We start from the raw sequence: 22,128 nt of genomic DNA on the forward strand, positions 1-22,128 counted from the left end.
CTTTTCTGTGTATGCATTTGTTTGTGACACCATTGCTGGTCTGCAAATATTATTATTTTAGTGTATATCCTCATTATTATGTATATCTTATCTGTCACTTAGTTTGAAGGCTGTATTTTTATAAACCAAGTGCAAACCAGCTGGCACATTTTCTGAAGTCAAACAAAACACAGAAGCATTGATGTTTTCTCCTGATATCTTACTATCTTTCTTCATCCCACTGGGAATCATCTTGTACTGCTATCTCTTTATGTTTCTGGCGATACGGAAGACTACCAGGTATTGTAACTCTTATATCAGAGAGTACGTGAACATTATGTGTGTTTTGCTTGTGGACTGCAGGTGGAGATAAAGGCAATAAATATGAGTGTGGACAAAATACCACTGTTGAATAATCCACAATGATAATCCTCCCAATAGGGAGGTGGAGCGTCTGGGGACTCAGGTGAGGAAATCCACTCTGATCAAGCAGAAGTCCATGAAGAGCGAGTGGAAGTTGGCAAAGATCGCCTTTGTCGTCATTGTGGTTGATGTCCTCTCCTGGTTACCGTACGCCTGTGTCACCCTGATTTCCTGGGCCGGGTAAGACTTCTTTCATAAATGCGATTTTATTTTCTGCTGCAATGCTTTTAGTGAGCTTGTACATTTCTAGATACTTTATCTTATACATGTCAGCGTTCTCTGAGGATTCCAACCATTTACTTTTGAATGCATTGAAGGGCGGAGTGCCTAAGTCCACCAGTGGCACTGTGTGTAGTGTGCTCCGAGTGTTAACATGCTAAACATGTTGCTCAATAAGTTGGACATGCAGAAGTTATAAAGCTTAAACAGACATGAGTTTACGGTCTAAACCGCTAGTTACTAGCAATTTGGGTAAAAACCTCTCCAAAATGGTGTCGAATGTGTCATTATGTAATGTTGTGTCAGCTGGGGGTCAAGTACCCTGGATGAGTGACATACGGTGAAGTTGCTCATAAGTCCTGTGCTTATCCAACCCATCACAATATTCACGAAACCACGTCTCTCTTGGGACAAACAGAAGGATGAGGTGTAATTCAAAACACACACACACACACACACACACACACGGATCAGATGGACTGAACCACCCCTCAGTGGCAGCTGGCACATTTTGGTTATTCCCTGATCGAGTATCCCTCTCCATTATGATACCAGATATAGAAAGAAGAAGGGACCTTTGAGTTGTGGTGTTGCCACACCAGTTTTATTCTAACTCCTGCTGTTCTGTCTCATTCAGTCATGCCAACATCCTGTCGCCCTACTCCAAGGCTGTCCCTGCTATCATAGCAAAAGCCTCTGCCATCTACAATCCTTTCATCTACGCTATCATGCACAACAAATACAGGTAAATGATGAATCCGAGTCATGTTTTCTGTTTTACCTTCGCTCTTTATCTTATTGCGCATATCTTGTTTTGGAAGTCATAGTTCATCATATCCATCTTTAAAAGCAGATGAAACAAATTGTTTGTCTGTATTTTATTAGGACGACTCTGGCAGAGACGTTTCCCTGCCCGAGGTTTCTGGCTCCCACTTGTCGAAAGGAATGCATCTCCTCCTCCATCAGTGAGTCCTCTTACAGGAACTCCATCATTAGCAGGCAGTCTACAGCATCAAGGACTCACTTTACAACACCCTGCTCTGACATGGTCAACCTTTTTTTTTACCTGTATTTTGTTGTTCTATAAGATCCACTTTTTCTTTATTTTTTCATTAAAAAATATATATATTTTTCACTGCAGGTTAATGTTTAAATGTTTCTTGACACATTTTGAGTTTTACTCATGTTCATGTTCATGTTTTGAGTTGAAGTTAAATTGCATGCTGTATGCATTTGAGGGGAATTTCTCTTGTAGTATTTTGTTTCAGTTTAGTTCAGTTCCGCTCTCAGTAACTCTGCTCTGTCCCGCAGGTGTTAAAGGATGTAGAGATGGAGCCTTTGGGAAGGAAGTCAGGGGATTCCTTCAGAAGCATACCATCATACAGACAATCGTCCAGAGGCAGGTCCTATAAGAAACAATTAGAGCGGAAGAACCAAGCAACGGAGAAGGTGAGAAACGTGTCAAAACTGTGATTTCAGCTTCAATTTGTTTTGAGTTATTGAGAAAACTGTTTTTTTTCCCCTTCACATTGCCAGCACCCATCTACCATGAGGGAACCATCTAACACCCGTGAGCATGAACTGGTTTCCAGCTCTCTCAACGTCGCCTCTCTCCCCTTACTGGTTCTTACAAGGAGGCGCAGCCAGAGTATGACCGATGACATTTCAGATGCTGGCGAGAAGAAAGGCAGCGTCAGCGATCTCAACAAGAGCGACTCTTTTGATTCCCCGAATTTTGGAAAAGCCCCATTCACTGATCCCAGCTCGCCTCAGGGTGTCCCCCGCATAATCGTCATCAGTCCCATACATAATTACTCCAATATCATACCACATACTGTATTATTTTTGTTAATTTGATATTTTTTGAATACGTTAAACAGAGAAGAGAGAGGTAACACTGGGGGAGTACTGCCATGAATAACTCTTCCTCATCCCCTTCACTGGATTGACCTTTTCCAGATTATAGCTCACCAACAGAAATAAGCCTGTTCGGTTTCAGCATTTGTGATTTCCCAGAGATCCCAACACCACAGAGGGACCACCTTCCTGTGCTCACTGAATACAAATACACTATTGAGCAGATGGTTGATGTCTCAGGGCCTTTGGAGCGAACCAATAGGAACAGTGTCTCTTCTACAGAGCCGTGTCTGTCTGGATTGTATGTGTATTTCATGCCACTGCACAGTGATGTTTATGTTATTTGATGTGATATATTTCACCTCAAGATGTTGTTTCATGAACTGCTTTTCTTTTCCTGTTACTGTGATAATGCCTAAGACAAATGTACTTTAATAAACGTCACGCCTGACTGTGTGCCTCTTTTGTATATGTTTGCTCATGCAGCCTCCCCGTCTTTCCCTTCAGCTTTCTTTCCCCTGGCCCAGTCCTGAACTCTCCAGACTTGCCATTCTTCATCCATCCACCAGATGCCATCAGACTTTTTCACTCGTCTCAGTCACATGACGCTTACGTCCACTTGTTCACCTGTTCCTCAATCCCCAATTATCACAGTATTTATACCAGCCCATCTCCAGTTTGCTCTCTGCTGTTCAGACTCTGAGCGCAGTGGCACTGTACGATGCAATCTGGAACATGAATCCTTTTTTGGGTACCTCTCTGTACATCTCCTGCCCCGTTCCTGTTCACCCAGGATTTTCTGTTACTTCTGTTTGGACTTGCCATCAGCGGCAGTAAGCTTTGTGTCCTCACCTTTCAATAAATCATTGAACTTATCCTGTCTGCCTGTCAGTATCCGGGCCTCATAATCACCTACCTGACAAAGATCATCATATGTTTAAAGAGTCTAAACCGTCAACCTCTTATGAGCTTAGAAAAAAACGACCCTGTTTTCAGCTTTGAGACGAGGCATTTTCATTGCAATTGCATCTTAAGTAGGATAAATCCAAAAAGTAACACAAACTGAACAAATGACATGGATTTTACTGGACAGGAAGGTTCATTTGAAAAGTTAACTATAGCAGGCAGCCAAATTTGGAGTGAGAAGCACAATATTTGTGTGTGGGAGTTACTTTAAATGTAATGGCAGCAAATGGCCACTAGAGAGAGATGGTGAATCATATAACTCATATACAAAAGAAAGTCAAAGAAAATAGCAAAAATGTCACAATAGCCCACGGTTGTGGAGTAGGTACTGTGTGTTTCTCATTAGATATGCACCTGACACCGCATTCATTCCTATTTGGATCAGAGTTTTAAATGTTTTTGGCTTATTGCATGAAAAATTGCAGCTGGTATTTGTGAGACTGAAGACGATGGATGAAGCAAGGCTGCCAGGAAATCACAGGAAATACATTCATTTAAAAAATGATAAAGTTATTGCGTCTACAGTTTCTTTAAAACGGACATTAACACGGTCACAATGTGTCACTTGATTAGAAGAGTTTCTGCCTCCCCCGTGATATGTACAAATGTCTTTTAAACGCAAAGAAACCCTTTGCACTCAGGAGAAATGAATGTCGCGAACGTGTTGAACCAACTCTGCGACTGAGTGCGTGATGACGTTGCCTCATTACTGACGGGACCTATCGCACAAAGAGCTCAATAAGTGGCGGCGGCGCTATAATAAACTGTATATTGTCCCAGGACACCGGAGAGTGATAGTAGCGCAGGCGCAGGAGCGAGACACGGTGAGTAAACACCTGCTCAGCTCACGGGGAATGCTCTTTCTGCCTTCTATACTTCAGTCTTTTATTATTTCTTCTTCTTTTTTTTTTACACAGGGCTATCACGCTTTGGATGCTATTGTAATTGGTTTGTAAATGTCAGTGCAAAAAGAAATAGATTGACTGTAAGAGCTATAGGTTGTTTCTTCTAGAAGCCATAAACCCAGATTTTTGGATTTCAAGAGGCAAACACTGTCACCCAGTCCTGGTGGTGTTAGTGGTTTGTTATGGTAGGTATCAGTGTATTGTTTTAAAAACTGCTGTTACACATATTTGATTTGTGATGCTGGAACGACATCAGAGTACATCTTGAGGTAACCTCATTGCAAGTAAGCAGATTGAGTGAAATACAGCAGAAAAAAAGTAACAGTGGAAGATATAGTGTATTGACAGAGACAGAAAGAGGGACAGAAGTGTAGGAAGTGCGTGTGTGTGGGGGGGGCAGGGAAGTATTGACGTTGGGTCCTGCTTTAGTTTGTGCTGAATGGAGCAGATGCTTTGACCTCCCCTTGAGACTCTGCAAACACTAAATACTGGTCTAATACTGACCTCTGGTCAGCTGATATATGGGTAGCAATGACAAGTACACACATACATACATACACACACACACACACAACCACACACACACACACACACACACACACACACACACACACACACACACACACACACACACACACACACACACACACACACACACACACACACACACACACACACACACACTCCACAGCACTTGATTAAACATAGGTTGAGGTTCAGATGTATGGATGTGTGTTTCTTTGTCTTATTTATGTTTATGGAGGCAAATTTGTGCAAAGTGTCAGGAAGTGCACCAGTCATTATCCACTAAAGCCAGTGACATGACACTGAAGCTTTTGTGATGGCTGCAGTCTGATGAAGGCACAACATGAAAAGTTATGACATACGGTTAAAGTTGAAAGACTGTCAGCAATATCGCATGCACACAACAATATAGACCTTATGCAGGAAATGATAACATGGACCAATCATACCACAATTGTGGAAAGCTAAAGCAACTATACTGCCACAATTTCCAAAACGTTTCATGATTCATTTTTTGTTTTCCAAGATGTTCCTGGAACTGGCTAACCACTCTGCACAGTTTGTTTTAATTTTTCCAGCTGCAAGTAGCTGCTCCATTTCTGTTATGCATTGCACTGTGGGGAAACCATGTCCATCAACACTGGACTGAAAACCTTAGCAGCAGCCCATGGTGCCATCTTTCCGCAACTTAAGCATGTTTGTCATTTTTCCAATCTCAACCAGGACTGAAGCTTCCCTCCTGTTGGGCTGCTGGCAGCCTGGACTATAGCAGAGGAGGTTGTCCCAGCGTCTGGTTCAAAAGTAGTTCAGCCAAATTCACTCAGTCTCACCGGAGCTGAGAGCGCCAGAACAGAAATCAATTGAGTGACACAAAGTGTACTGCAGGTCTTGACTCGAGTCATTTACTTTTAGAGGGCAGTCCTACTGTCACACCCTACAAGCTCACAACACTAATAGATATAGGTGGATAGATAGTGTACTGCAGTGTGGGACTGGGACCTGCAAGTGTTTGTTGACATTGTTTCCCACAACTCACAGTTTCATGGTTATCTCACTGCCTTACCAGTGGTGGGCTGTGATCAATGTTTGTCCTCAGTCTGGTGTGACATTAAATCTCAAAGTTCATCCTCTGGGGAGCATGAATGTGGTCAGTAAAGTTCATGACAACCTGCTCATTTGATTGGGAAATGTATGCCTGAGGGTGGTGCTACAAAAAGAAAAGGAGAGCGCAGTGACTCGAGTGTTTATCTGCTTTCAAATAGTAGGTGGGAGGAACGACGAAGAACAGCTGATCTTAAGTAGTGGATGGTCTCTGTGACATTTGTGTACTGCATCTATCAGAGGAAACTTGGCATTTGGCCTCCCTTTGACTGACCCAGACTTGACTCACACATTAAGCAGTTGTGTGTGTGCTCATGTCTCTGTGCAGCTGAAGTCATATTTCTGTCAGTTTATCTCTCTTAGGGTGAACACTTGTTTGTTGTGAGCTGTCTGTCTGTCTGTCTGGTGGGCTGGTAGGCAGGGAGGAAAATGTTCCACTGTGAAAGTTATAAATGGTGAGTGAGGTCAGACACGAGATACAGGACAGTAAGCCCATCTTTGGATTCCAGACTGGCCTTCAGTAGTATTATTATATAGTCCCGTACACTCAATTATGGAGAGATAGTTGTATCTTGGATGCATTAAATCAAGACCAAATTACATTTTGGGATTGTTCATGGATTGGTTTGGCAGTGAATTCAACTAAATCCCGAGCTGAAACCTTGAGAAAGACGAGGCTGCTGCCCTGACTCTGTACCCCTAACTGTGCGGTATTTACAGGGATGGGTTGTGGGATTAGTTCAGCTTATCAGTCTGGAGGGGTCAGACTGATCAGATGGCTGGCAGACAAATACTCTCCAGAATATAAACAACCGTACACATGTTTGTGTGTGTGAAAGTAAGGCTGGTATACAGAATAATGCACACGATTATGATGTTTGTTTTGTTCTTCTGTAATGTCTGTGAGTCCTCTCACTGTTGGTTATTTAGGTCTGGCATGCTGCCCATTTCCTCCAAGTTCATCAGTCTAACTGGAGGAGACAGAAAAATAGCACATTAAACAAACATGCCTTAAGGTCTTCTAAAGCCAGTTATTTATATTCGTGTATGTTTGCTTTGTCATCTTGCAGAAGGCAGAATTACACTGCAAAAATGCAAATTCTTACAAATTACATTTGTCTAATTATTAGTCAAGATATCTCACCTAATATGAGACATAATCACCGAACGAGTAACATTTCTGTGAGATATACAGGGACTTGTTTTTAGACAATGTATTATCTTAAGTGATTCTACTTTTGAGCATTACAGGCGTATTACAACACTTCCTAATACTGGTGAAATATAGCTTGAAACAAGTTTTTCTAGCACATTTATAGATCTCTTTTTATTTTAAAATAAACAATATATCACTAAATATCATCGTATTTCAAGAAATCTTACCGAATTTGCATTTTGTTCCATTGGTAGATTATATTGCAAAAACACCTGTTATTTTTCAGTACATTTTTAAACTGTAGTATGCAAGATGGTTTACAGCATAATCATAACCTTTTTCAGCATCAAGCATGGCCACTTCACACCTGGGAGTGACAAATTATCACAGTCGATCATTTATATTTTGAATTTGACTGAAAGGATTTAAACTAATTTAGAATATTTGCTATTCAGACCACAGCTGTTGTCTTCCGCTTTGACCTGAAACATATGATTTATACACAAGAGAGATTGGTTGTATGCTGGGACCTTTTAGCCCATGTGTGTGTGTGTGTGTGTGTGTGTCTGGGCAGCTGGCAGAATATGCGGGTGGCGGGGGCCCCCTTTTTATTCACGTGGATGATGCATTAAATGTCATTCAGACGGGCAGATTGTCAAAGCATTAAGGGGTGGGGCTTGTCTCAACGTGTGCATGTGTGCGTGTGAGTGTGTGTGTTTTCCCTACGGGGCTAAGCTGTGATCATTAAGCATGTGGAGAGGTGAGCATATGGGGACTGGAATAGACCATTTGACAGAACAAAGGACTGGCAGGGTGTCTGAGGTTTTGAGCTAGAGCGCACTCTCTATTGTTAGTGTTTGATATCATTATCCTGTGGACCACAAATCTCCTTTCTTGTCTCTGTTGCAGTTTTTGGCCATTGGCCACTTGTGACAATACAAGCAATTGATCAAATGTTTTGAGACAGTGAAATAGACTGGTGGGCCCCTGGGAGGGCCCATATTTTAGAAATGTTATCTTCTTGAGACTCAAAACCAGTGCTCTTGTCACATGGGAATGGACATTGAAACATGACCCAACAGTAGTAGTATAGTACTGTTATAAAAGTGAGTGTAAACGGGTACAATTAGCGCTAAATCCACAACATTAGTCCCTATAGTGACTAAAGCAGCTGAATGTTACCCTAAAGGGGCATTTTGTATGATTAATCCACAAAAAGAATGACAAAGCACCTTGATACAGGTGTTCGTCTGTGGAGACTTGTTGCTTTTCTAGCTTGATGTCACTGGTCAAAACTTTTATACTCAGTACCAGTAGCTGTCCTACACAGCCTAAAATAAAAGGACAAAGTAGAGGAACTTGGATGCCTTTCGAGAAGCCAATGTTGGTTTCCTTTAACATAGCCGTGCTTTGATTGCTGTAGTTCCATCAGCTAGAGATGGCGGGTACCATGATGGTGGTTATCAGCTGTTTTTGTTAAAGGGGGGTTTCTTCTTCAAGCTCCGAGCGCATTCTCATAAAGAATTGATGCATTCGCTGCAATACCAGCAGACTTCAGCAAATTAAAAGTGGTATGGTATGAAGGAATTATGTTTTTACAAACGACGCATCGCATCCATACTCTGGTGTTGGGCAACAGTGTTTGGCTGAAATGTATTTATTATTTGGGGAATACATAACATGCAAGTGTTGTTTAATAATTAAATATACAAGGAAATATAATTCCCGATGACACTGTAAAAATGTTCATATTAATCTCAGAGTTCATGTTTGGACTTTTGTTACACAATTGAATCAATTTCAAACAGTTTCATTCTTCGACCATTCGCCTCCCAGATTGTCATTTCTCCAGCAGGCTATCGAGTGATCTAGCCAGGTTAAAAGAGAGCCACCTTCGTAAACGGAAAACTCTGGCTTGAACATACCTTGCTAACCCACTAATCTCGCTTTGTGGTACGCCCCTCTGGTTTCCTGTTGTTCTCTGTTTACCTTGGATACCCCTGACCTTAGGGCGTACAATGTTAAAATGTGGGACCTCATCTAGAGAGGAAAGGACAGGATGTTATAGCAACTGCTGTTGTGACGAATCAGCAGTGTGTTTTTGATTAATTTAACAGGATAGACTGCTGCCATTAATCTGGTTACTACAGTTAAAGGCTAGCTCCCATGGTGTTCACCATAGCATCAACCGAGGATAACCAGGGCTCACTCGTTATCCAAGTCACCTCCATGTATAAAGATGTGGTTCGTCCTTTTTACAACAGGCATGAGCAACTATCTGTGCTATAGCTTTCAATAAACACTGCCTTTTGTAATTGCATAAGCTGTAAAATTGAAGTCAACCCCCTCAGCTCGGTAGAGGAAACGGTGTTAATGACTCCACCGTCTCTGCTCCTTCCTATTGCTCTGCTGTTGTTAAACCTGGCCGTGCTGGAGAAGTGTGCACTGTCTGTGTTAGACTCACTGTGGGAACGTCCATTAGCAGGTTAATGAAGAGCATCCTGTGTTTATGCGTGTGACTTTGTGTATTTAATCTTCTCACACTGTGTATCCGTCATGATGTTGCCTTATGAAGAGTGTTAGAGGCAAGTTCCATGTGATAGTTAGCCTGCTTGCTTCTCCCTCTTGTCTCTCCGTCTTAGTTCTGTGTGCACTTTCTCTCTCTTCTGTCTGGAAGACCGTCCAGTCTCTGTCCAGCCACCTCCTCTAAGCTCATGTGCAACTTATTTTTCAAGCTATCCATCTCCTCTTTGATATTTGCTGAACAAGTATTTCGATCTAGCAGTGCAGTGAACACAGTGCGGAGCTGTGACTTGTCTAGAGGCACTGTGTGTGTGTGTGTGTGTGTGCGTGTGTGTGTGTGTGTGTGTGAGAGAGAGTTTGGTCAGGGCCAAGAAAGGAATGGGATAAGTGTTTGATTGAGCCACTACAGTCTAAAGTCAATATTGATCTGTCTGGGCTCCAAAAGCGGGAATGGACAAAAGCCAGTGAAGTGCAGAAGGAGAAGAACTGCCAGCTGTCTCGACACAAATAATGAGGAAACTGATAAACAAGATGGAAATGATGGTGCTGCACATATAGGCATTTGATTGCTTACTTCTCTGTAGCAAAATGTACAGATATTGAGGAAGAGATGGGTTATCCTTGCCACTTAGATTTTTAAAGAGGGAGCGGTAGAGGCATACCACATAAAACAGATGTATCTAGTATCAAGCAACTCAAGCTGGTTAGTTTAGGACAAAGGAGCTATGGTATAGAAAGCAGCATCTAAAAAAATAAGGTGACAGTCAATTTAATGCCAAATGTTTAAAAAGTCAGTGTGACATCAACTGAAGAAGAGTTTCATCCTTGTCTTATTCATACTGGGGCATCGGCGCAGCAGTAGTGAAACGACCATGTAATAGGAGTTGAACAAGGTGATCCTGAGTTTGTATCAAGTCACCATCACCCCGGTGTATCATTTAAGGATAACCTTTGAGAGACATTTGGATCAAAGCCTTTGGATGTGTCCTCGGGTCACGATCTGGTTCCACCTCAAATGAAGCAGCCTGCAGCATTGAGTCAATGTTCCCAAAATATCTGGACGAAAGATAAACTGTCCTCTCCTTTGCCCCTCTCTCCCTCCCCTTGTGATTTTCTCTGTGTGAAGTGCTCCCACGCTCTTTTCCTTAACTCCCCCCCCCTTTTTCGTCTCCCCCCTTCATTTTTTTCAAAGTGTCTCCTCCCATCCCCTAATCTCCCCACTTCATATCATCTCCCTCAGTTCTCCTCCTCTTCTGTGTCCCACTCACTCCACCCACGGTTGATTCCCCTCCTCTATCTCCTCCCTCTCTCCTCCCAAACTAACCTCTACCCATTCTTCCTCTCGCCTCCCTCTTCTTCTCTCCCCTCCTCCACCTTTCCCCTCTCCTCTGTCATTAGCTGGTATATAAGAGCATTGCATCCTTCTCTGCCTCTCTCACACACATACAGTGTGTCTGCCGGGAAGGGGATAGTCAAGGGGAAACTAGAGATTACGTTGTCTACCTGCCTGTGAAGGAATTATTTTCCTCTCTGGAATATCCATTAAAAAGGTACAGCATTTCCATTAACAATTTAACAACACCAAATAGTAGGAACTGTTATGCAATTAAATGAATGTTAGCTGTGTAATTGTGCTCTTGTGAGGTATTCCTGGGGGGTGTTGTAAGTATTTTATGCTCCTGAACTGTAAGCCATACAATGACAAATCCGATGTATGCTTTTCCTTCCTATCTTCCCTCAGATCTTGCAACAACACCCTAAACGGCCATATTCTTACCAATCATCAACACCCTCTGACATTACCACTATCACCTGATCTGCAACACATTTTCCTGCCGTCACCATCATCGCTTGTCAGTGACGTCGACGGCGAGCTAATTTGACATCGCCCAAGGAGACCATGAGCAGCAACTCCAGCGTCACGCTCTTTGGCCCGGCCCCCTGGGGCTTCAGGCTGCAGGGAGGGAAGGACTTCAACATGCCCCTCACCATCTCCAGGGTAAGACGAAAACACGCACACTTTGACGCACACACCCGTGATTATACGTCTGCTCCAACACGCTATCTGCTATGCGATAAAAGCGCATGTCCTGTTTTATCTCCAAACTCTTTCATCATAGTGCAGCTGCAGAATGACATCCCAGCAATGCCACATGGCCTATAAGTGATTAAAAAGATGAACACTGGTGAGCAGCCCCCCCCCGCCCCTCTCCTTTCCTTCTTTTCACCACCTCCCCCCCCCACCCCACTTGTCAAAGCTCAGCCGAATCATTCGCCATCCGTCATGTATCGACCACACAGGAAACCTTTTCTCGCTACGCATTCCACTTCACTTTGGAGTGTCTGTGGCAAAAGTGCCGCAATCAAATCTTGGCTTCAGCCCCTCTGCTCCAACAAGTAACTTGATGGTCCCTTGGTTTCTGTGCCTTTCGGTGTCTACTCCCAACGTTACCTCTCGTTGCCCTCCCAGTCTGCGGTTCATTCACACATTAAAGTTCACACAAATATGTTTCCCCCATCACTTTAACTAATGATCCTGAAACGGATAATCCCGCTCGGGCTTCTGTTCCGTTCTGCTTGGACAGTGCAGCGTCACTGGCACACACAAAGTACAGTGGAGCATGCATGCGCTGCGCCCACATACACCATTCTAGTGCATTCCCACGCACACACTCACAAATCACGAGAACTGGCAGTGCACAGACTGATGACAACATGAGACTGATGATGAATGGCTTGCCAGGTCGTGTGCTTGGGGCCGCTTGGGGTTGCCATGTTTGTTTTATTACTTTGGATGTGATACTTTTCCCACTAACTGAAGCCATGTGGATTCATACCACAGTTGTGTGTTTGTGTGTGTTTGTCTACGGGAGTGTGTGCCTGGACTCAAAATGATGGAAGAGGCTATCTGAGTAACAGAGAGAGAAAAAAACGATAGACAGAAGGCAGCAAAAACTAAAATGAAACAAAGGAAACAAAGGAGATTAATTCTGATAAAAATATTCAGCATCGCAAAAAAAATTATTCTGAAGAAATCATGTTGATAAAACGGATACAAAATAGATGATAAATGGAAATAAATGGCGATGTTGACATTGGTCAGTCAAGGTTTTCTTATTCCCAAGAAGTTAGCTGTAACTAAACTATAATTGTCTCAGCATCCCACTCTGACCTTTACTGCAGTATCACAATGACCGTTATATGGTTTGAGGTTTCAAGACATTGGCAGTGTGAGCAAGCGCTGGTGCAGTTCAAATAAAAGTTTGTTCAGCAGGCTTAAGACTGTAAAGTGCACCGTAAGTGGATTGTGTGACTTGTGAGTATGCCTTAATACTTAAAGGTAATTCCCGATCAGAATCACGTCATGTCTAAAAATTCCAGCTCCAGTTTCTTTCCATGAAAGTTCCAAAAGTGAAATGAGAATTAAAGAACAATCTCTGTAACTGTTTACTTCATTGTATGCATCAAAAGGTGTAAACAAAAGCTTCAGCTAATGAAACCAACGGACAAATTCTGCCCTCATCTTTAGCCAACTGACATCCCATTGGTTCACAGTTATGAAGACCTTATTTACATTCTAACTCACCGTCTTGTTTTGAATTTAAAAGTCCCAATATGCTATTTGATTGAGTCTTTGTGAAATAAAGGCCAATTATATCAAACGCATTGTAACATGTGGCTATTTCTTGAAGCACAATATATATATTTTTTCAAGTTTAAAATAAAGAATATTGGAAAACCCTACAGCGGTGCATCTGGTTTGGGGAGACCACCTGAATGAAGTGTGGCCATTATTTAACTTTGGATCTTTAAGAGGAGAGAAATGTATACTAGTAGAGTATAAGGCGAGCATGTGACTAAATGCAAGGTTATATTGATAGGCAGTGTATGGAAATGCATCTACACATTGTATACAAAGCGTTAAGGGTATTGAGGGCTGACGACAGCCAATCTATGTGACACTCAACCGGTCATCGATCGAGATTTTCCCCCTTCATTCTTATCAATCCTTCATCCCCTCCTATTTGTTTCTGTCTCTCTCTTTTTCATTAGATCTAATGTAAGATATGACTCACTTCTGACAAACAATACAGTTTTCAGTCTATTCAATAATCAAACCAAACCTAATCGTGTTAAATCCTTTTTATGGTCGATGAAGGGCAGTGCTTCTGACTGCTGATCACCCATAAACACTGTCTGTTTCTGCTCTGTGTTTCACACACATTGCTCTCTGCCAGTCCAACCATGGAGTTGGTTCCACGAAGGGGTAATACGGGAACGCTGCACTCCTGCCAAACCACACTTAGCCTCACAGCTGCTGTTGCTAAGCTCTGTACGTATGTGGATATACGGTGTGTGCTGTTTACGGCATATGTCATAGCCATGGTATAACCACATTGTACCGGTACTGCATCAGAGGGTCGAGTGAAGCCACAACTGTACGTCCTGAGTGTCTTTTTACAGTCTAACTGGCCAAGATTGACAATACTGCTTCTCAAAGTGCCAATGAAACGTTTTAACACGGCAACATAGTTTGACATTGTCCATGAAAGGAGATATTTGGAGAAGAAAGGAAAACATTTCAGCAAAAGCAGGCTGAGTGAGGGAGTGGGGTTGCTAAGTTGTCCTTTAACATATTTATTGATGGCCTGCATCACCCTGAAGGCAGAGTTTTCCACATGAATCTATTTACAATACTGTACATTGTAATGCAGGTACTGTTCAGCAGAACAGCTGGACGTACTGGTGCAAAACAAGTAAGAGTCTTGTTCAGAGACAAGTGGCTGATGATGGACTTAAAGAGAGCAATAGATGTGTAAGCTGTAATAGTTTAGATACACAATTGCCTCAATAGGCGGCAGACTTAATACCTTGCCTTTTTGTGAAGCAACCTTTTAATGGATATGCTGCTGAAAAGATTGAGTAGAAAATGGCCTGCAGAAGTACTCCTGTAAATCCTCATTAAAACCATTTATCTTGCAATCCGTTTACTTGTTTAACACTTCAAAGGACTTTCAAGAGCAAGGTCTCTCATGTGGGGAGGCAGAAAATAGCTGCCTTCGATTCACAGTTCAATTTATAACACGGTGAATCAATATTTAAACCTTTCTGCCCACTTACAGGATCCCAGCTAAAATAATTTATTAAGGGAAGGAAACCCAGGGGAGAAAGTGCATTAAGACTCTGAAAATAGACGCGTCGTTACTCAGGTCAGCTCCCACTCATGAGACAAATTGAACTTGGATCTGTACCCCTGTGTTACGAGCTCCCGCTAATCTATATTAATACCTTTTCATGGAAGAATGCAGTTCTTGGAACTCAGCTATGGCTGCCTCCTGCCTCCAATGCTTCAACAGGCGATGATAACAACTGACCACAGTGATGGGTCTATTTCAAAGAGTGTTCAGTTCTATACATAGTCTCTGTATTTTCTCTCTGTATTACTGCCTCCCTGCCTCTATTTCCCCCTCTTACAATACCTGCTATTGCACTCGCATGGCATCACTGTCCAGGTCTTTGTGCCTTAACCTTTCATACCAGACCACCAGAGCCAGATGACCGCTCCTCCATGTGACTTATAATACCTCAATCTATCTTAATCAAACAAGTCCTGTGCTTCCCTCCGAGTATCTATCTATCGTCGTAAAATAGAGCCAGAGCCAGAATCAACAACTTATCATTTCCTCTCCCACAAATCAACCTGTCAGTGCTGATGTGTGTACTTGTTGGCACACATTTGTTATATTTGGAGAATGTAACAGACTGGACTTTTCTGCCTTCACTGCAGCGCGATACTGAATCTTACACGCCTTAACATTTGTGAGCCCTGATGTTGCATTCCAAGATTTGGTGTTCAGTTTTTGTGGCTTTTCTTTTTATGCCACGAATATTTTATTATTACTAGTTATCTATCAGCATTTGTGAGGTTGGTTGGCATCATTATAGCTGTGATGAGTTGAGAGAAAAGAGGATTACTTTATGAAAACACGCTCATACCTTCAGATTGTATGTTGACTGTTATCTGGTCCTACTGGTGACCTCACCAGGACATTTCTGTCTTCACCGGTAATGGTGCTGACGAATCCATCGTAAAAAGCCCCATCGGTGTCACGCGTGCCAATACAGACACCGTGCTGAAGTTAAAATCACGCCGTGAATCCTCTCAGGAGTTGATACAGTTTTTCATTCAGGGTCACACTGTCTTACACTCGTTGAAATGACTCATGTAAGTGAACAAACCTTACTATAGCGGTCAATTGAAGGACATGGCAAAAACATATACTGAAAGAATCATCCTTTAAAGGATGTTTTTTGAAGGGTGCTGCTTTAGTGTGCCGTAACTGGAGTGAACAGAAATACAAGAGGCCAGAAAACGTTCCTAACAGTGACGGACAAGCACAGCCAGGTCATAACATCCACTGCAGTGAATTCACATTGAAGAGACTTGAATACCATGTTGTTTAATGTGGTTATAATGTATTTTCCACAGTAGCTAATCTGGCCGTGTCTCCTCTGCCTTCCTCTCAGGATACCGGCCTCATGTCTGGTATCATGTTCATTCATTATAATATTGGTTGACCACAAGATCTGATAGACAACTGTTAATGGCTGTGGGCTAGGGGTTCAGCAGAAGGGAAACAGCTGGAGCTATCCCCTTTCCTCTTTGGCTTTTAGGTATTTTCTCTTGATGCTTTGTTTGGACGTTGTTCAGTGGACTCTAGACCCTGAAGTCTCAAATCCTACTGGCAGAATAGAGAAGAATTGAAGTAGTAGTAGAATAGAAGACAAAGTTGGCCATTTGGTTCTCCAATGAATGGCTTATGTAAGGGAACATGCATGCACTGCTGTGTTTGCAATGAGGCTTCTCTAAATACGCAATCTTAAGATATTGTTCAACTGCCTCATTGACCAGAAACCCCTTGATTTTCACACCTTACTAAACATTCAAGCAGTTTTCATTCCCACAGTCTCTGAATGGATTTCTCACCCCCTGAGCTACAACTTGATTTCAAACACACTGCGTAATAACACTCAAAATATCGGAAAATAATTGTTACCCTATATCATTTTAATGTTCTTTGGCAAGGTTTTTCTTTTCAGATGTTGACTAATAGCGTTCCAATTAGAACATATTACAAACAAGTTCAACATGATTGAACCTGTAACTTAAAACCACGATTAATTACAGCCTCTGTAAGTGTGTGCCGCTGATGACGCACACTCTGGGTATGGAATATGGAATAACAACAATCCAGTCTCGCGTTATTATGGCTGTATTCCTGAGTGTGTGTTCACCAGCCTTGCCAATTGCTAAGTCCCGCAGCGCCATGACGATCACCTCATTGAGTCTGGCCATGAAGACTGGCTCGTTCGCTTCTAGTTTACAAAGTGAAGTTCGTTTTTTACAACGTGAAATAATGTCATGTGGATTTGTTGATTCTGGTCCTGTGTGTGGTATAATAATATAGCCCTCTGTTACATATGTTACACTGTTACTGTAACTCCCTCACTTCATCTACATGTGAAGGAGACATCCAGCCGTCAACTTCTGCTTGATCTGCCTTGTCTACAACTACTCATAGAGTCAATTATATCTTATTTTTCCCAAAATGTATTGATTCATTGGTACCCTGTGGAGTTGTTGATCCTTATTGCTATGAAGCAATGTTGTTAAGAGTGGCTCCCTGCTGTGTTAGACATACATACGCATTCCTGCCAGCTGTGTCACACAATTCCACTTATCTACAGGTGGCAGTAAAGTGTCAAGAAATGCAATAACTTCCCAGCAAAAGCAGGGAAGAAGAAGACTAAATGTGCATGTAAACAATGCAGCTTTCAAACTTTTCAAAAAGTTATTTCTGCAACGGTTTTATGAGGAAGTAAATCCATTCGAAACATTTGTTAGACCGCACAGATACACGATGTGCTTAGGTGAGTAACACTGAATGTAAACAGAAACTTTGTCCACAAGAAAAGTCCACAGGGCACCTTTAAGCATGCACTCTCAGCTTAATAGACTTACAGCACCTTGATGGACATTATCTGTAACCTTTTTAGTGAAACAATTATTTGAAATCCCATATCAGAGGAATCATTGTATCTAATAATATCAAGAGAAAGCAGCTTCATCTTAATACGGTTTATCAGATCGTATCAGAGGTGGATTATGCTTGAATGGGGCAGAGATCTGCCATTCTTACAAGAAGGCCCCATTCAAGCATAATCTTGAATGGGGCCTTCTTGTAAGAATGACAGATCTCTCTCTGTCTCTCTCTGTCCGTTGTACAAAGCTTTGTTTAATGTACACAATGTGTTTTTGTGGTTTTGGCAGCTGTTGCTGCAGTAAGCTATCATGTCAAATGGCCTTTCCTTAATAGGGTCTCACATTCACATACAAGTCAGGAAGTGATTATTAGACACCCAGAGTCTCTATTCTTTTCTCCATGTGACGTGTATGGCATACTCATACTTCAGGCATTTTGTGGTGACATATGACTAGCCAGCAGTCATGTTTGATGTATGTTTCTATTTATTAGTAATGCAATGGTCTCTTTTAGATTCTTTCAACTGATGATCATTTTCAAAAACTCGACTTTTAACCCCGAAGCAAACAATCTGCCAGCGTCAGACTCCTTATAACAGCTGAAAAAGAGCAGTGGATTTTGTTGGATAAAAATATATCCTGTTTCAGGTATTCCCATGATGCACTTGATATTACTGCATGATTAACCTCATTCAGGAGCATACATTATGAATCAAACGTTGCCTGACACAGTTTAATATGTGTTACTGATGGATCCCGCTTCGTTGAGGTGATGTCTGCCTCAGCTTCTGTCTCCTGCACTTTCTAAATCTTCCCTTCCCTCTCTTTTAACTTTTTCCATCTCTATCTCTATGTCTCCTTCATAAATGTCACTCACCACTATATTTCTTCCACTGTCTCATACCCTTCAAATCCATTTAAGTTTATTCATGTAATGTTTTGTCGTTAGTTTACTGTTTACTTAGCAGAGCACCGAATTCTATTTCCCCCGCACACGTTTCATTCCGATATCAATACTCTGGTCATAAATAACGAGCTGGCCCATAAACAAAAAATGTTTCATGAAGGAAATGGAAATATTTTACCATTTTTCCTGATTACATTTTTCTGTTCCTACTTACAATAAAGGAACATTTCCTGTCATGTATGATCACAGTAAAAGAAAATATCCGGCCTGAGAGGAATAAGTATTTCCAAAAGCTGGCATCTGGTTGCGTCTTCTGTCGATTTCTGAGTTATGAGGAGCAATCTGGGTGTTAGTGTCTCCTGCTCTGAGTGTTTCGATCATAGGGTGAGTCAATCTGTCACTCCTTGTGCTGAAAGCAGCCATTGTTCAGAGCACTCTAACTGGTCAGCGTATGTTCAAACCAGACAGTGTTTCAGCACCACGGCTAGCCCTTATTGCTATGTGTTGGAACCAGCTTACTTTTTCAGAGCACTTAAATCAGACGTGCGTATGTGTTGAAAACTGACGTTGCTGGAAGCATAATGGCAAATTCATCTGAGAAAGCTTTAACACGCCGCATGTGTTTTTCTCATTCTTTTGAGTGTTTTGACACAAATATTGACCCTTTCGCTTTTGAACTAATATATAATAAGGCAGGGGACTTCTACACAAAGGTAGTGTATGTTGAAAAGGCAGAATATCAGGTAGTCTTTAACTACCTTGATGCTCCACTGTTAATGGAGAAAATCTTTATCAGGGCATAACAGTGAGCTTTTTATGAGAAGGATTTTAATGCAGGCTTCTATGGCAACTGAAGTCACCTTTTTGTCATAGTGAGATCAACAAGTCCCAGCCTGACAGGAAATTAGAAAATTCCAACACTGTTACGGTAATTCCCTTTTCTCATCTGGTTTAGTTGTCTCAGTGTTGGGGTGTTTGTATTCAGAGGGTTATTCATATAAGTCATGGTCAAGTGTTGACTGATGTCCCTGCACATTGGGAGCAGAGCTCAGCTGCTGTCGGAGCGCATGGATATATCTTGTACTGTATTACGGTCTCCAGTGGATTTGTGCGTAGTGTTAAAGCTGCTGTTTTCATGTCATGGCCACAGCAACAGAGCTGTAAATCAAATACCCCGGGAAACTTGAAGTGCTTGGCTTTTTGCATAGACAGATTATTTGCATTTTTTTTGTTTCTGATTGTCTCAATGATTTGCTGCACTGTCTTTGATATGCAAATTGAAACTACTGTGAGCTCAGAAACCTTTTTTTAAATCATAGTGATTGAAACCAAATGTTTCCTTTTGGAAACGGACATCCTGCCAGCACGACCCATTTCTTCAGACTTATTTGGAATGTGGACATACAGATTCATTTCAACACCAATGCAACCTTTTTATTCAGTTTGTCGTATGGACCGTTGTTCAGAATTCGCTGAACTCTCTGGTATGGATGCAGGTTACTGTGCAAAGTTAGGTTGAGTGTTCCTGTACAGCGGGCAGGAACCGAGCACTAATTGGGGGAAAACATGTAATTGAACATTTTGTGGTGAGCATTTGGTCCCTGACGGTGCCAGAGTGGTTAGCATGAACACATCCCTTGAGATGGGTCAAAACGCACAGAGAAGAAAGAGCCCACAGATTCAGCAGTTTCTTTTCTCCTTCCCCTCTGTTTCTGCCTTCCTTTCCATCCACGCAATTCTAATCAGTGTCAAGTCGATCCCTCATTACTCTGTTCTTCCTGCCCTCCGTGGTTGTGAGTGGTGGTGAGTGATGTTGCGTGCGTTGGGATAATATGACTATAAAAGGTTGGGGCCGCAGAGCCTTAACACTAATCCGGGTGCAGAGTCTCTTTTATTAGCCCTGCCTGTGTCTGTCTGTCTTTGAGTGTGAGCGGGAGACAAATAGAGGCAGAGGAAAGGGACACAGAGGGGGATGTAACGCACCAAAGACCACTGAACCCACATTACACCTCCTCATCCTGGACTGTCGCTTCTCATTCAGCTGAAACAGATTTTCTTGTAGAAGCTCCAAATACAATAGCTGCACGTGATGTATGGTGGGTAAGAGTAAGAGCCACTTTATATAGAACAACCACAGAAAGTGGGCTGTGTGTGTGTGTGTGTGTGTTCGGTGGAGTGGTGTGTGTGGGGTCTTTTTTTCCACCGTGTCAAAAGAAACAAATGACCTCAGTCCCCTTTGGTCACAGGTGGACCTTCTGTCGGACCAAGAATGGTCAGAATCACAGCGGCAGCTGCGTTTTTTTGTTCTCCAAGGGCTTCAGTAATATCTAAGCACCTTTTTGTCAGCAGTATAATAAACACACTTTACCAAATTCTTAGAAAAATCAATATGATATCGATATTTGTTAAAGACATTTTGCAGTGATACCCTCACATGGGACTTGGATACAGTGCTTTGGCATCGTGGGAAAAAGACGAGAGATACTGAGTTTAACATCCTACCGACATTTTCAAATGTGTCCCCGTCCTCCCTCAGCCTCCTGATAAGAACGTCTCTGGTTGATATGACACATGCTGCCACCAATGTATCGCCATGTTCGTTGGTGACGGCGACTTTGAGTTCAAGACGGTAATAAAAAAAGAAAAATTGACGGATGCTAAAACAATATTTCAGTTCAGAAAGTCAACTATCAGACACAAACAAAAAGGTCTCCTTACATGGTGTTATATTATATAATGAAACACAATTAAACTCTCTCCTGTTTTTCTATCAATGACAACGTTATATTTGTGTCACCATCACTTTAATCATTTAGAAACAATCTGCCTCACCTGTATAAATGCACTTCACATACTTTAACTTTCCAAAAAGGAAACGGGGTGAGTTACAACACATAAATATAGAACACAATTACACATTTAATCGAATTGGATTTTATTTGGGTGTGGGCTCCACTTGTGTGCCTGTTAAGCGGTTAGTTGCCTCGCAACTGTTCTCAAACACTTGTTTACTAAATCTGTTCAGCATTGCTCACAAATAGATGGACTACAACAGCAGTGATGGAATGTTATTTTTGTTCCCAGCATAATTATAGTTATATATTTAACATTTCTGTCGAGAGCTGAATTGATACAGTACAGCATTTGTGCACGTTGGAGCCGTATTGACCAACAAGGTTGGTGTTAATACAAGCCCTGTTGTTCAACATGAGTTCCTCCGTGTGGCTTGAGTCTGGGTCAAATTAACCAGCTTCCCCCAGAGTGGAAGTGCAGCAATTAAACTTTGTTTGGAGGCAGATATTTGAAGCATACCTCAAAAATCCTGGGACACACTGAAAACCAGAGACAAGTGGAGAGCATATTTTATGATGCGTGCAAACTAAGAGATGTCTGGCTTCTAATTGCTGTTACCTGGAAGCCAATAAAACTGGTATGTGTCTGCAACGTGCAGCGTCGCACCTTTAGCTATTTGTCAACTTTTTTAACAGCATTTTGTTCCGAGTATAATGACATGATTGCTTTT

The 22,128-nt window shown here is 42.0% G+C and overlaps 2 protein-coding genes across 3 annotated transcripts in view; both read left to right on the forward strand.

Annotated features, from left to right (window-relative positions):
* Positions 1 to 181: 181 nt before the first annotated feature.
* opn4xb (opsin 4xb) lies at positions 182 to 3,011 on the forward strand (the record flags this gene model as incomplete). The annotated part of the gene is made up of 7 exons (XM_079270784.1): positions 182 to 279; positions 421 to 582; positions 1,259 to 1,366; positions 1,507 to 1,669; positions 1,933 to 2,070; positions 2,158 to 2,419; positions 2,965 to 3,011. 7 exons carry the CDS (start codon positions 182 to 184, stop codon positions 3,009 to 3,011), a joined length of 978 nt encoding a protein of 325 aa, XP_079126910.1.
* Positions 3,012 to 4,158: 1,147 nt separating this feature from the next.
* Positions 4,159 to 22,128, forward strand: part of LOC306778663 (PDZ and LIM domain protein 5-like) — a 30,369-nt gene continuing 12,399 nt past the window's right edge. The window contains exons 1-2 of one of the 2 annotated variants that reach the window (XM_079270277.1): positions 4,159 to 4,268; positions 11,396 to 11,653. In XM_079270277.1, the coding sequence (XP_079126403.1) occupies positions 11,555 to 11,653 (99 nt within the window). In that variant the 5' untranslated portion in view covers positions 4,159 to 4,268; positions 11,396 to 11,554. Of the gene's footprint in view, positions 4,269 to 11,054; positions 11,205 to 11,395; positions 11,654 to 22,128 lie in introns of those variants that run through there. The other variant, XM_079270276.1, reaches the window with a different exon arrangement.

Source organism: Melanostigma gelatinosum, assembly GCF_949748355.1.
Source record: "Melanostigma gelatinosum genome assembly, chromosome: 6".
Lineage (NCBI taxonomy): Eukaryota > Metazoa > Chordata > Actinopteri > Perciformes > Zoarcidae > Melanostigma > Melanostigma gelatinosum.